At 36.8% G+C, this 13,679-nt stretch overlaps 1 protein-coding gene across 2 annotated transcripts in view; it reads left to right on the top strand.

Annotated features, from left to right (window-relative positions):
* LOC102838260 (dystrophin-like) overlaps window positions 1–13,679 on the top strand; it is a 3,237,302-nt gene that overhangs the window by 1,162,164 nt on the left and 2,061,459 nt on the right. For both annotated transcript variants that reach the window (XM_006870143.1, XM_006870144.1), the window contains exon 17: window positions 9,830–10,005. In XM_006870143.1, the coding sequence (XP_006870205.1) occupies window positions 9,830–10,005 (176 nt within the window). The remainder of the gene's footprint in view (window positions 1–9,829; window positions 10,006–13,679) is intronic.

Below are 13,679 nucleotides of genomic sequence, written 5' to 3'. Positions count from 1 at the left end.
GAAGACCCCCAGCGAGATGGATCAGCCAGGTGGCATCATTGATGGCATCAAGTGTGGCAGCGGTAGTGAGGTTGGCCCAGGATTGGACATTGTTTCATTCTGCTGTGCCTGGGGTCACTATGAGTTGGTTATGACTCGATGGCACCTGACAACAACAACAACAACTGCTCCACAGGAGAAAGATGAGATTTTCTGCTCCAGCAAAGATTAGAAGTCTTGTAAACCCTATGCAGGGTCGCTCTGGGTTGGAACAGACTCCACTGCACTTAACAACAACAAATGTAGTGAGTAGGGTCACTATGAGTTAGAATCCACACAAAGGCACCTAACAACATGCCAATTCAAAGGAGCCCTAATGGCGCAGTGGTTCATCTTGGACTCCTGACTGCAATGTCAGTTGTTCTCAGAAAGATTAACTCTCAGAAACCCAAAGGAGCAGTTCTACTCAGCCTACAGGCACTCTATGAGTCAGAATCCACTCGATTTGCTTTGGTTTGGATCAGTTTAGTTTGGGTAAGCCAGTTTAGTGTTTTTCATGTGTTCAATTTAGTGACACCAATTTTATTATGTTTTGCAAAGGTGGCCAATATGGCAACTTTTAAAATTGTTTTATCCTTAAAAAATGGGAAAGCACGTTGTACAGAAAAATCTCTGAACCTTTCTCTGATCATTTAAAAAAAAAAGACCAAAGACCATTTGCCACTAATACTTTATCAATATAAAGTCCTTATTTTGTTCAGATCATCTAAATCTTGCAGCCAGAACCATTACATAATCTGTGAGCCCCTTGGCAAAATTAAAATGCAAGGTGGCTTGATCTAAAATGACTAAGACAGTGACACTGGAACATGAATTAAATCAGGACCCTTGTGAGCATGGTCCGTATGTGACTACAAGACTGGGAAATTCATGAAACCAATCCTGTGTATAATATACCTTTGCAAGATTTCTTAACATTCCTGGCTTACATATGAAATAAAGATATTCAAGTGCTGGCAGAGGAACCATCCTGCCACAAATTTCACAGCATGTGTATGAACAACAGATTTGTAGTTTCAGGATTCTAGAGCCTAGCTCAAAGTTTTAACCATTGTTAAGAGGAACCAGTTCCCTAATAACTCATTGTCAACCAACTCTTTTTCCAGTTTTCGTTACATGTCCGAGCAAGTTATTGGTATTAACACATATGTTGTTGTTTTGTGCCATTGAGTATAAATTTAGATATGTTGTTGTTAAGTGCCCTTGAGTCGGTTGTGATTCATAGCAACCCTGTATAGGGTTTCCAAGGAGTGTGTGGTGGATTTGGACAACCAATCTTGTGGTTCACAGTCCAGTGTTCTTACTGTACCACCGCACCAGCATTTTACCTTTGTACCAACAAATTCACACATATACACACACATGCATACAGAAAGATGTACCATTGTATTTAAAGAGGACATTTGGAAAACATTTATAATATACTCCTAATGAAAAATGAATAAGATGATGACACAAATGTTTAGATTAGTAGAGTCAAAGGTAATTGAATATTTATAGCTGTTGGAAAGTGCTGTTAAGTCACTTCCCACTCATTTATTGGTTAGCAGTCCGGTGATTTTACAACAGGGCCACACCAGGACTATATATATAGTTCAACCTATATAAACTGTGTTCTAATTTTCCCATGTCCCTATTCAATAGTTTAGAAAAGTTTTAAGTCATTCTTATCAGATTTGCAATTATTCTAGTAATGCTAAATCATTTGAATGACAAAATCATATTCGAATTGATCTTGATATATTGGAATAATAGACTTTAAATGAACATTTATGAAAAGAAAAAAAGGTTTGAAAATCATTATCTGCTTCCAAAAGTGCTTTGCAGATTTTTAAACATAGTTAGACTCATTTGTTCCTCTTTATTTTCATTTCTTGAAGTTGCCTTGAAATTTTTTTCTTTTCTTTTTATAATGGTCCTTGAGAATATGCACAGAAGAACAATCAATTTCAACAGTTTCTATATGTACAATTCAGAGACATTCTTCTGTGACTTAATTCCCACACCCCCCCTCCTACACCACCAATAACATGAGTTTCCTGTCCCCAAAGTTTCCTATCTAATCTTTTGAGGTGGTGTGGTAAATTTGATCCTATGCAGAAAATATCTTATTGGCAGAATTTGAAACATAGGATAAAAATTCTCACCAAAGAAATTATCTGTACTTTTGCTGCTGTGAAATGAACACTAATTATGCTGACATCTTGCATTTTTTGCTCAATATCATAATGTAAAATGTTCTAATGACTGAAAAATCTTATGCATGCACACTTTCTATTATATGACATTCTGTAATTTATTTAGCTAATTAACCACTGACTTTAGTTTCTCTTTAACATTTTATTGTTGTAAATGACCCTGTGAGCAGGGATAAAAGCTATTCCAGACTTCAATATCAAAATACATGTAATTGGTAAGCTGCTAGCAGAGGGACATCTGGTTTTGTAGAAGTTCATATGAAACTTCCTTGATTAGTGTATGTTCAGTGTTAATTATTTTGGGATATTAATCATTAGCCTTATAGTGATCCAACTTATTGGAAAATATTTGTTTTTCAAATATACAAAATAAATCAAATCTTGATTTCCCCAGAGCTAGTGGTCTGTTTGAACTGACTCGGTGGCACTTAGCAACAACAACAGGTGGTCTGTCTAGGGCCAAGATTAGTTTTACAGGTCTTATTTGTTTTTCTATTTTGTTAATTTATTGAAAGATGTTGAAAGGTCATATACTCATTATTTGTTTATATGGCACTCACCTTGTCTCACATGTTATCTTCTATGTGGCTGTCATTTTCCTAATTTATCTTTGTTGCTATTGTTAAGTGCTGTCGAATCAATTTGGACTCGTAACAATCCTGTTTGGGATTTCCACGGAGCAACTGATGGGTTTGAAATGCCAACATTGTGATTTAGAGTTAAGTGCTGTTCTTACAGCACCACACCAGGAGTCCTTAATATACTATATAAGTGCCAGAGAGTCTGTTCCGACCCATAGCAACCCTGTATAGGGTTTCCAAAGATAGGCTGGTGGGTTTGAACTGCTGACCTTGTGGTTCAAACAGACCTTGCTGTCCATCGCATTTTCCTACAGGGTCATACCAGGACTCCTGTAGATTACATTTTACTTATTTTTGAATGCCCTCTAGTGAAGATAGAGTCAATAAATTTTGGAATGTAACTGAAACATTATGATTCAGCTGCTGAAAATCATAAGCAATTTTAGACTGCTTTAATTGAAATACAGGGTCCAAATCCAGGAAACCTTGGTTTTGAGCACTAGTCTGATGAAATCTAGTTAAAAGCACACAACTGACATTGTAGAGCTTGGAAATGGGATTTATCATGGTCATGATTATCATGTTCCAGATCTTTAAACCTGTCTAGCTGAAACGATCCTCAACTTTGTTACAGTTCAAGGTTCACAACAAATTGGAAACTAAACAAGTCATGAGAAGACATGCTTGCACTAGATATAAAGATCTTTGCTAATTGGAAAATTTGATACTGTTGTAAGGAAGAAGTTGTCTGCTTACGAGAGTAATAAATTCTATAGTAAAAGGAGATTATGCTAAATAATAACCATGATTCTTCTGTGTAGATTGGATGCTAGTATGACATGACCAGTTTATGCGCTGGGATGCAAGGTCAGTTTGAACTGCAAGGTGAGCAGTTCAATATCACCAGTTGCTCACCAGAAACCCTATTTATTGTTGTTAGGCGCCATGGAGTGGGCACCGACTCATAGCGACCTTATGCACAGCAGAATGAAACAATGTCCGCTCCTGGGCCAACCTCACTACTGTTGCCACACTTGATTCCATGGGTCAGAATGGATGCAACTGCACTTAAGAACAGCAACAACAATATATAATTGGGATTCCTTGTGCGTGGCTGATCACTGGACTGCTAACCACAAGGTGTATGGTTCAAACCCATCAACCATGCCTCAGAATTACTATAAAGGGTAGCTTTGAGTCTGTATTGACTCCCGGGCATTTTACAACAGCAACAACACATAATTAAGTGTTTACAGTCAGCTGAAAGCCATAGGGAAATTAAGTACGTGACCAATTACTGTTTTTAATTCTGACTATATGAAGTGGGTTTTGAAAGCAACTATTAATTTGATATATAAATATTCCCCATAGTTATACAGGCTTAAGTTACTGGTGTTTACTTATTCCACCATCTCAAGTGAAATGAAGCAGCATTTTCAATTGCAGTATAATAGCGGTTATAGTATAGAATAAGTAGACAACCATGAGCTAATATTGCATTGTATGAAATGATTACTTTTCTATTTTTAAGGTTTGCTAAATTCTTTAATGCAAATGAATAGTATGTCTTATTGTCATTTTCCTTTCCTTTTGGGGGAGAAAGAGGAGGTTTTCTGTTCCTGTACAGATTTATAGCCTCAGAAACCCTACATAGAGTTGCTTTGAGTTTCAAATTGACTTGATGCTAGTTGTTTTTAAGAGTCATCAAGTTTGTAGTGACTCATCACAACAGAACAAAATACTGCCCGGTCCTGTGATAACTTCACAGTAATTAGTACGCTTGAGCCTACTGCTGCTGCCACTGTGCCAATCCATCTCATTGGGGATCTTCCTCTTTTTTCACTAGCATAATGTTCTTTGCCAGGGACTGGCCACTACTGATAATACGTCTGAAGTATGAAAGATGAAATCTGGTCATCCAGGCTTCCAGTGAGCATTCTGGATGTACTTTTTCCAACACAGATTAATTTGTTCTTTTGGCAGCCCATGGAACATTTAATTTTCTCTTCCAACACCATATCTCAAAAGAATCAATTCTTCTACAGTCTTCATTATACACTGTATACTTTTACATGCATGTGAGATTATTTCAAATACCATGGCTTAGATTAGGCATACATTAGTCTTCAAACTGACACCTTTGCTCTTGAACAGTTTAAAGAGATCTTGTGCATCATATTTGCCTAATGCAATATGCCATTTGATTTCTTGACTCCTGCATTCATGACAGTTGGTGGTTGATCCAAGCAAAATGAAGTCTTTTACAGCTTCAGTATTGTCTCTATGTTATTTAATGGCCCAGTGGTGAGGAGTTTTGTTTTCCTGACATTGAGGTGCAACCCACAGTGAAGGCTGTGGTCTTTGATCTTCATCAGTATATATTTTAAGTCGTCTTCACTTTCAGCAAGCAAAGTTGTATCATCTTCATGTCAAAGGTTAATGAGTCTTCCTCCAATCCTGATGCCACATTCTTCTTTTTTCTTCTTCTTATATTCTAGTTTATCAGTTATTTCCTCAGCATAAAGATTGAAGAAATGTTGTGAAAGAATACAACCCTGGCACACATCTTTCCTAATTTTAAATAATTCATTGTTCCCTTGTTCTGTTCAAACAATTGTCTCTTGATCTATGTACAGGTTACTCCTAAGCACATTTAAGAGTCCCAGAATACTAATTCTCTGCCATGTTTTCCATAGATTGTCATGATCCACACAACTGAAAGTCTTTGTGTAGTCAATGAAGCACAGGCAAACACCTTTCCTGTATTCTCTGTTTCTAGCCAAGATCCATTTCTTGTCAACAATGCCATCTCTCGTTCCATGTTCTTGTCATAATCTAGGTTGAAGATCTGACAGTTCTCTGTCAGTGTATCGTTGCAGCTATTTTTGAATTATCTTTAGCAAAATTTTATTTGCATGCAATATTAATGATATTATCTGATGATTTCCTCATTCTGTTGGGTTACTTCTCTTTGGAATGGGCAGAAATACGGATCTCTTCCAATCCGTTTTCCCAGTAGCTGTTTTCCAAATTTCTTGGCATTGATGACTGAGTGCCTCCAGTGTTGAATCAGTTTGCTGAAATATTTCATTTTGTATTTCATCAATTATCAGAACATTAAAAACATCTTGGATTTCATCCTTCAGTATTATTGGCTCTTGATCATAGGCTGCCTCTTGAGATGGTTGAATATAGATCTTTTTTTTTCTTACTATGATTGTGTGTTCCTTTTATTTTTTTTTTTTAAGTTTTTATACTGTGTCTTCTTTTGATGCCTTCTGTATCATTCAGTGTTTTGTCCATAGAATACTTCAATATTCTAATACAAGGCTTGAATGTTTTCTTTAGTTACCTCAGCTTTAGAAATGCTGAGCATCATTTTGTTTTCCTTTTAGTTTTCTAATTCCAGGTCTTTGAACATTTCATTGCAATTTTTGACTTTATCTTCTTGAGCTGCCTTTTGAAATTTTCTATTCAGCTGTTTTACCTCTTCATTTATTCCATTTGCTTTACCATCTGTATGTTGGCAAGCAAGTTTCAGAGTGTCCTCTGACATCCATTTTATTCTTTTCCTTCTTCCTGCCCTTTAAATCTTCTTTTGCTTTATTTCTGTATGATGTTCTTGATGTCATCCCACAAGTTTTCCAGTCTTCATTCATCAGTGTCCAAAGTATCAAATCTGTTCTTCAGATGATCTTTAAATTTAAGTGGGATGTGTTCAAGTTCGTATGTTGGATCTTGTGTACTTGTTTTAATATTCTTCTGCTTCACCCTGAACTTGCATATGCACAAGTCTGCCCTTGACCTTGTTTTGGCCTTCCCACCATCTTTTTCCACAGATATAGTCAATTTGATTGCTATATATTCCATCTAGTGAGGTACATGTGCCTGTAGGTTTGATTTTGTTTTGCTATGTCAGATCTGGAGTCCTGGTGTGGAACTCTGGGTTAATGAACTGAACGGCATACTTGGTTTGAACCGCAAGGCTGGCAGTTCAAGCTCACCAGCCACTCCTCAGAAACCCTATACAGGACCGCTGTGGTTTGGAACCAACTTGACAGCACTTAACAACAACAACATGGCACATTTATATAATATTATAATAGCTGTTAATGAGAGCATGTTATTAAAATCAAAGGTAGCTTCACAGTCAAATCATCAGAAGCACCCTTGGCCCATACAATGATATACAACTGTGATTAATAGCTTTTGCATTTTCATGAATTTCTGCATTCTGGTGTCTTTACGTCTACAACTAGATATCTTCCAGATTTGGCAGTATTCTCTTCTAGTTAGCATAATATATTATGAACTTGACTTTTAGAGTCTTGGTGTGAAACTGTCAGATACGTATTGGCCTGCTAACTACAAGGTCATTGTACAGAGTGGCTATGAGTTGGATCCAACTGAACAGCACTAGCAGCAACACTTTTCGTTTTAAAACATTTGAAAATTATTAAAAATGTTTAGACTATTACACAAAACAATGTTTTCTTTTTTGGTGTGGCACTGTTGGACAAGCAATGATCTGCTTATCGTAAGTTCAAGATTCTAACCCATCAACCGTTCTTCAGAAACTCTATTTAGAGTCACTATGAGCCATAACTGACTCAGTGGCACTAAACAACCACAAAATTTTAATAAAAATTAACTTAACTTTCTCAGACAAGCGCCTTTTCGTGCTTTGTGTAATGTGGTTTCATGCTATGTTTTAAACATTTGAAAAAGCTGTGTTGCTTTCTGCTTTCCTTTTCACATGTCAGTGGGCCAAGTAGTTAATTTGTCTGAGGCTAAACAATAGATTCTGAATAATGACTATAGAGATCTTGAAGAAGACAAATTCTGTACTTGGTACGTGTAGGATCGCAATACAACTACTTGTTGTTGTTTTTAAGTGTTATTGAGTTGGTTCTGTCTCACAGTGACCTTGTAGAGCAGGAGGTGACTTTGAACCATGGACCTAGTGGTTAGCAGTCCAGTGGTTATCCTACAGCACCACACCAAGACCACTAAGACTACCAAAATCTACCAAAGTCTCTCAGGCCTTGAAAATTATTTGAACCTGTTGTACAAAGGGCAGCATTTTAAATGAAGGAGGCCTGGTGTGGCAATGTAGAATAAGCACTGGACTGCTAACTACAGTTACACAGGCTCACTATAAGCTAGAGAAGACTCAATGACATATAACAACAATAACAAAGAATCTTTTACACAAGAAATCATGGTCAAGTATTTCATTCCTTCACTGTTACTTCCCTATTTGGATGTTAAAATTTGTTGTTGTTATGTGGCATCTTGTCAGTACCTACTCATAGTGACCTTCTGCACAACAGAACAAAACACTGCCTGATCCTGGGCCAACCTCACTATTGTTTGCCATGCTTGAGTCCATTGATGCTGCCACTTGGCTAATCCATCTCATTGGTGGTCTTCCTTTTTACCTCTGACCCTCTACCTTACCAAACATGATATTCTTCTCCAGCGAATATCTTGGTCTCTAAGGAGCACTCTGGCTGCATTTCTTCCAAAACGGATCTATTGGTTCTTTTGGTCACCCATGGCACTTTCAATATTCTCCTCCAACACCATAACTCAAAGGCATCAATTCTTTTTCGGTCTTCCTTATTCACTGTCCAGCTTTCACATGCATATGAGGTTATTGAAAATACCATGGCTTGGGTCAGGTGTACCTTAGGACTCAAGCTGACATCTTTGCTCTTCAACACTTTAAAAAGGTCTTGTGCAGCAGATTTGCCTAATACACTACGCCATTTGATCTCTTGACTGCTGCTTCCATGAGTGTTGATAGTTGATCCATGAAGAATGAAGTCCTTGACAACTTCAATCTTTTCTCCATTGATAAGAATGTTGTTTATTGGTCCAGTGGTGAAGATTTTTGTTTTCTTTACATTGAGATGTAAAATTAGAAGGTGCTTATTTCTTCCATTAGAAAGTAAGCAGTCATTTTGTTGATATGGCAAATCCTTCTTTACCAGTTAACAAGTTAAACAAAACCTGTAAAATTAAGGTTGACCCTAGGCAGATCACTGGCACTGTGGATGTTAGGTTATATTTGTTTGTTTGTTTTTCTTGGTAAAAGAAACTGTCCCAATAAGTTTCATCACTACCAGGCTAAAGATGAATAGTTCCAGAAATAGCATTGTAGTCTTAATAAACCACAGTACTATGAAATAAAGAATTGATGATTGATTAAGGAAGAAGTGTGTAACACCACTTGTCTGCCAAGTAAAAGTAGGTTCAGAAATCATCATGTTCAAAAGAGTGAATTGTTTCCTATAACTAAAAAAAATGATAAAATCTGAATAGAAATCAAGTGTAAGTCTAAACTAAATAGAATTTCTAGTGACAACTTGGTAAAGTCAAATATTTTAAATTAGTAAAAAATTAAATCAAACAGGAGTAGTATACTGCTTTTTTGAATGATGTTGTCTACAGTAAGTACTGTAGGTTAATCTTTTGCTATCGTTCTTATAAGACATTTCACATATTCATTCAAAATGACATTTATTATAAAGTTCAAATGATTTTATTTTAAAATGCTTATCACTGTACGTGTAAATCAAGCGTGTGTTCAACTATTAATGAACATCTACTATATATCTACCTACAGATTTGTTTCTATGATACCCTTGAAAAATTGACTTCAGTGTTGTAAAACTTTTAAACAACAAAGCTAGTTAAATATCAGAAAGACACCCTAAGCTCTTTTTCACCCTTTGCCCTTTTTATTTTCTGTACTTTGCTTGATACATTGAAGAGGCACTAACTTTACTTCTGGTTTTGAGATTACCTTCCTTTGCTGTTTCAGTCAACATAACTAAAGTCAGATAAAACTATTTGATTTGGGGTCAATATGGGGGTATTTTGATCTGAAGGTCAATCTACCAACAAGCAGGAACAGTTTCTCATTATTTTCCATCACCGTTCCAAGCCGTCTTTTATTGAAGTCTTTCGACCAATGCGTGACCTCTGTTTCAATACTTCTTGCAGATTTCACAGGCTGTCACCACCACTCAGCCATCACTAACACAGACAACTGTAATGGAAACGGTAACTATGGTGACCACGAGGGAACAAATCCTGGTAAAGCATGCCCAAGAGGAACTTCCACCACCACCTCCCCAAAAGAAGAGGCAGATTATTGTGGATTCTGAAATTAGGAAAAGGTGAGAGCACTTTATTCATGGTTGCATCTCTGCATTAAGATGGATTGTTAAGCATGAAAAAAATTCACAGCTGTTTTGGAGGCTGTATTGTTACTTAAATAATATTTCTTGGAGTCTTGAGGGCCTGTAGTGTAAATAAATTTAGTGAGGAAATACCATGATGTACAGTTTTAAATGTGCCTAAGGAATCACTATCCCAACAAAAACAGAATGCTTAATGAAGTACTGTTTTCTGGATTGAAATAAGAAAATACAGGTGATGAACGTCCATGGACACTTTAAACCCTGCTTTTTATTATTTTTTTCCTTATAAGTGGTTTGCATTTTAAGTGCCTTCTTTTCCATTAAATGTCCTTCTTCCAGCAATGGAAAGTAAATTTTCATGAAAAAGAAGCACACCTATAATAGACAAGCTCCATTCTGCTGGTTTACAAGAACATAATGTCTCAATCTGTGCATCCTAAATCAGGAGTAATTACAGAACAGATTTCCTGTTCTTTGATATTTATAAAGTCTTATCTTGAGGGTGTTAGAATTTTGAACTGATCTCTTTGTGGATATTCTCAACTAGATCTTGTGTTTAAGTGTTATGTAAATCAATGGATACATGAAATTGACAGGAATAAAATTTCATCCATGCAAAGCTAGCATGAAAATCTTAAAAATGGTGCCTTTTCCTTTTCTTGCCAGTTATTATCATTCCAAGATTAAGAAATGGCATTACAATGTGTCTGTTTTTATGCAGCATGTTTTTAGGAAAACAAGGAACAAGTGACATTAGGATTGGAGTATACAGTGTTATAGAATTATGGGGTAAAGAATGCATACCTCAAAATTGGTTGACAGTTGTTCCAGGAGAAGGAAAACAAATCTAGAAAAGTTATCAAAATACATTGTTTGAGACTTTCTATGCTTCTCTCTTAAGTCATGATTTCTAATCTACTGTGTTCATTTCAAAGCGAGTCCCTGGACATTTTTTATAGGTCGTATCTGCTCCTTTGAGTGAATCCTTTATGTCACGAGTCAGCAAACTGTGTCCTCCAAGCCAAATCCAGTCTGCCACTAGTTTTTGTCTGGATTAATTATTGTTTCATTTTATTTCCCCAATTTTTAAAAGCTTGAAAAAAAAATCACAAGAAGAATAATCCTTGTGGCAGAAAAACTATGTGAGATTCAAGTTTCAATTTCCAGTAAAGCTTTATTGGAACCCAGTCACATTCTTTCATTCCATCTTATATCTGTGGCTGCTGTCACAGCACAGCAGCAATATCAAGTTGTTGGGACAGAAACTTTATAACTCACCAAGCCTACAATACTTAGCTTCTGGCCCTTCACAGGAAGCGTTTGCATATTTCATATAAACTTTCTTTGTGAAGCCACAAGTTTCAATGACTCTCCTCATGATGATAATTGAAATGTTAATGTTCACTGATGGAGGAAAAAAACAACAAACATAATGGCAAAAAAGAAATCAGTAAGACTGCTAATGAATTTGCTTTATAAAAATTTAATACCATGCATAGTCATTTTTGTAAAATCATGTTAAATATGTGTGTGCACAGGATGTTGCTTAACATATGGATTTGTTTATTTGGGCATATGGATTTGCAATTAGGTGTAAAAATCTAGTAGCTCTCTAACAGTTCTCCAAGTAGAGAATCTGGGTATCTTGTCACCTCACGCTCCTGTTGTCTGGTGGTGGTGGTGGTGGTGGGTTTATGGCATGGAGTCGGTTCCAACCCCTACTCATCCTGTACAGGGTTTCTGAGGTTGTATATCTTTATGGGAGCGGAAAGCTTCATCCTTCTCCCATTGAGCGGACCTTGCGGGTAGCAGCTCACAGTCCAACTTGTAACCCAGTAACACTACCAAGTTTCCTTTATGATATCTTGAGGTCCCGCCTAATACAGAATTTATCAGAGCAAATTGACTCTTGTCAAAGGCTTATGATTAGTTCTTTTCTGGAAGATTTCTTTGAATAGAAAAATGTAGTATGACTTCTTGATAGCAGACAAGAGTGGAACACTTTCTCTCCTAAATTTTGTTTGTATCCAACACTCTCTGCAGTTTTTGTAATGAGATGGCTAAAGACTAGATCACTTAAATAAAATGAACACTTTGAGTGTTTTATTTTGTACTGAACAATAACTTAAACTCTTTATCTGCATATCTTATTGGGTCTCCAACCTTGCAGTTAGCACTAAACTTGCAGTCCAGTGCTTATCCTAAAGCATCATACCAGGACTCCAATACATAGTTATTAATACATTGTACGTATTTAGATAGTATAATTATTTGCATTTATATCTAAACACATATTGAGAAAACCATGAGATTTTAAATCAAAATTGCTCAGATTTTAAAGCTTTTAAAATTCTTTCCTTAGGACCTCATATAAATATCATATAAATATCTGATTCTCAGATTCAGTATCATTAAATTATAAAACGCTCGAATTATTAAATAAGAAGCATCTACTACAGTGCCTGTGAGGAAATAAGGATTCAGTAGCTACAATAGTTGTTATACTTTCTGGTTATGATGAAGATGATGGTGGTGTAGAGGTGGTGGTGAAGGTGTTATTGGTAGTTTGGTAGTACCATTGGAACTGGAGGGGTTGTTTGGGGTGGCTGAGTTCCAGTAGAGCTGGTGGTGTGGGTGACTTCACAGTGGTGGTGGTCATGGACTTGGCAGGGGTAGTGTGACGAGAGGTAGCAGTGGCAGTAGAGATGGTTGTAGTGGAGGTGGTAGTGGTGGTGATGGAGATTATTCAGGTGTTTAGGAGGTGGAGAAGGTAGTAGAGAGGTAAGGATTGCGGTTGTGGAGTCCATGGTGGCGATGGTGACTGTAATATTTATGGGAGAAATCCCATAATAGACAGTATTTCATACTTAACACATACAAAGTTAAAGTCTTGTATTCTTCTTCAGAACACAATTCACTTCCTGATTTATCTAATTCTGTTAATCACTGGCTTTTACCTTGATATTTATTTATTATTATTGCATTAATTATTGGGCTAGCACCATCATTTCAGTCCTTTTCCAATCATTGTAACTATCAACCCCATAACTTGTGCTGAATACCTTCCTTTGTTGAAGCTTGATCCCCTAATTGTTGTTGCTGTTCAGTGCTGTGGAGCCTGATCTGATTCACAGTGACCCTGTATAGAGTTTTCTGAAGAGCATCTTGTGGGTTTGATCCTACTGCGCCACACCAGATGCCCTTTCTAATTAATAGGTCTCTACTTACCTTCTTGGAGTTCTGGGATAATGCTGTGGGTTAATGCACCAGACTGCAAAGTTGTTTGAACTGCAAGGTTGGTGGTTCAAGCTCACCATCTTCTCCTCAGAAACCCTATACAGGGGCCGCTATGGGTCGGAACTGACTCGACGACACTTAACAACAACTTACTCTCTTAAGGAGCCCTGGTAGCATAGTGGTTACAAATCCAGCTGTGAACCTCAAGGTTAGCAGTTCAAAACTACCAGCTGTTCCACTGGAGAAAGATGAGCTTTTCTGCTCCCGTTAAGATTGACAGACAGACAGACGAGTGGTGGCCGTTTGGTTTTATGTTGATACTGTCACTTTAAATTTCAATGTCAATCCTGATACAATGAAGATACACTGAAGATGTTCTCTCCTGATACTATCAATCCTGATACAATCAAGAT

Source organism: Chrysochloris asiatica, unplaced genomic scaffold (genome assembly GCF_000296735.1).
Source record: "Chrysochloris asiatica unplaced genomic scaffold, ChrAsi1.0 scaffold00139, whole genome shotgun sequence".
NCBI lineage: Eukaryota > Metazoa > Chordata > Mammalia > Afrosoricida > Chrysochloridae > Chrysochloris > Chrysochloris asiatica.
This window is presented reverse-complemented; position numbering and strand designations above follow the sequence as displayed.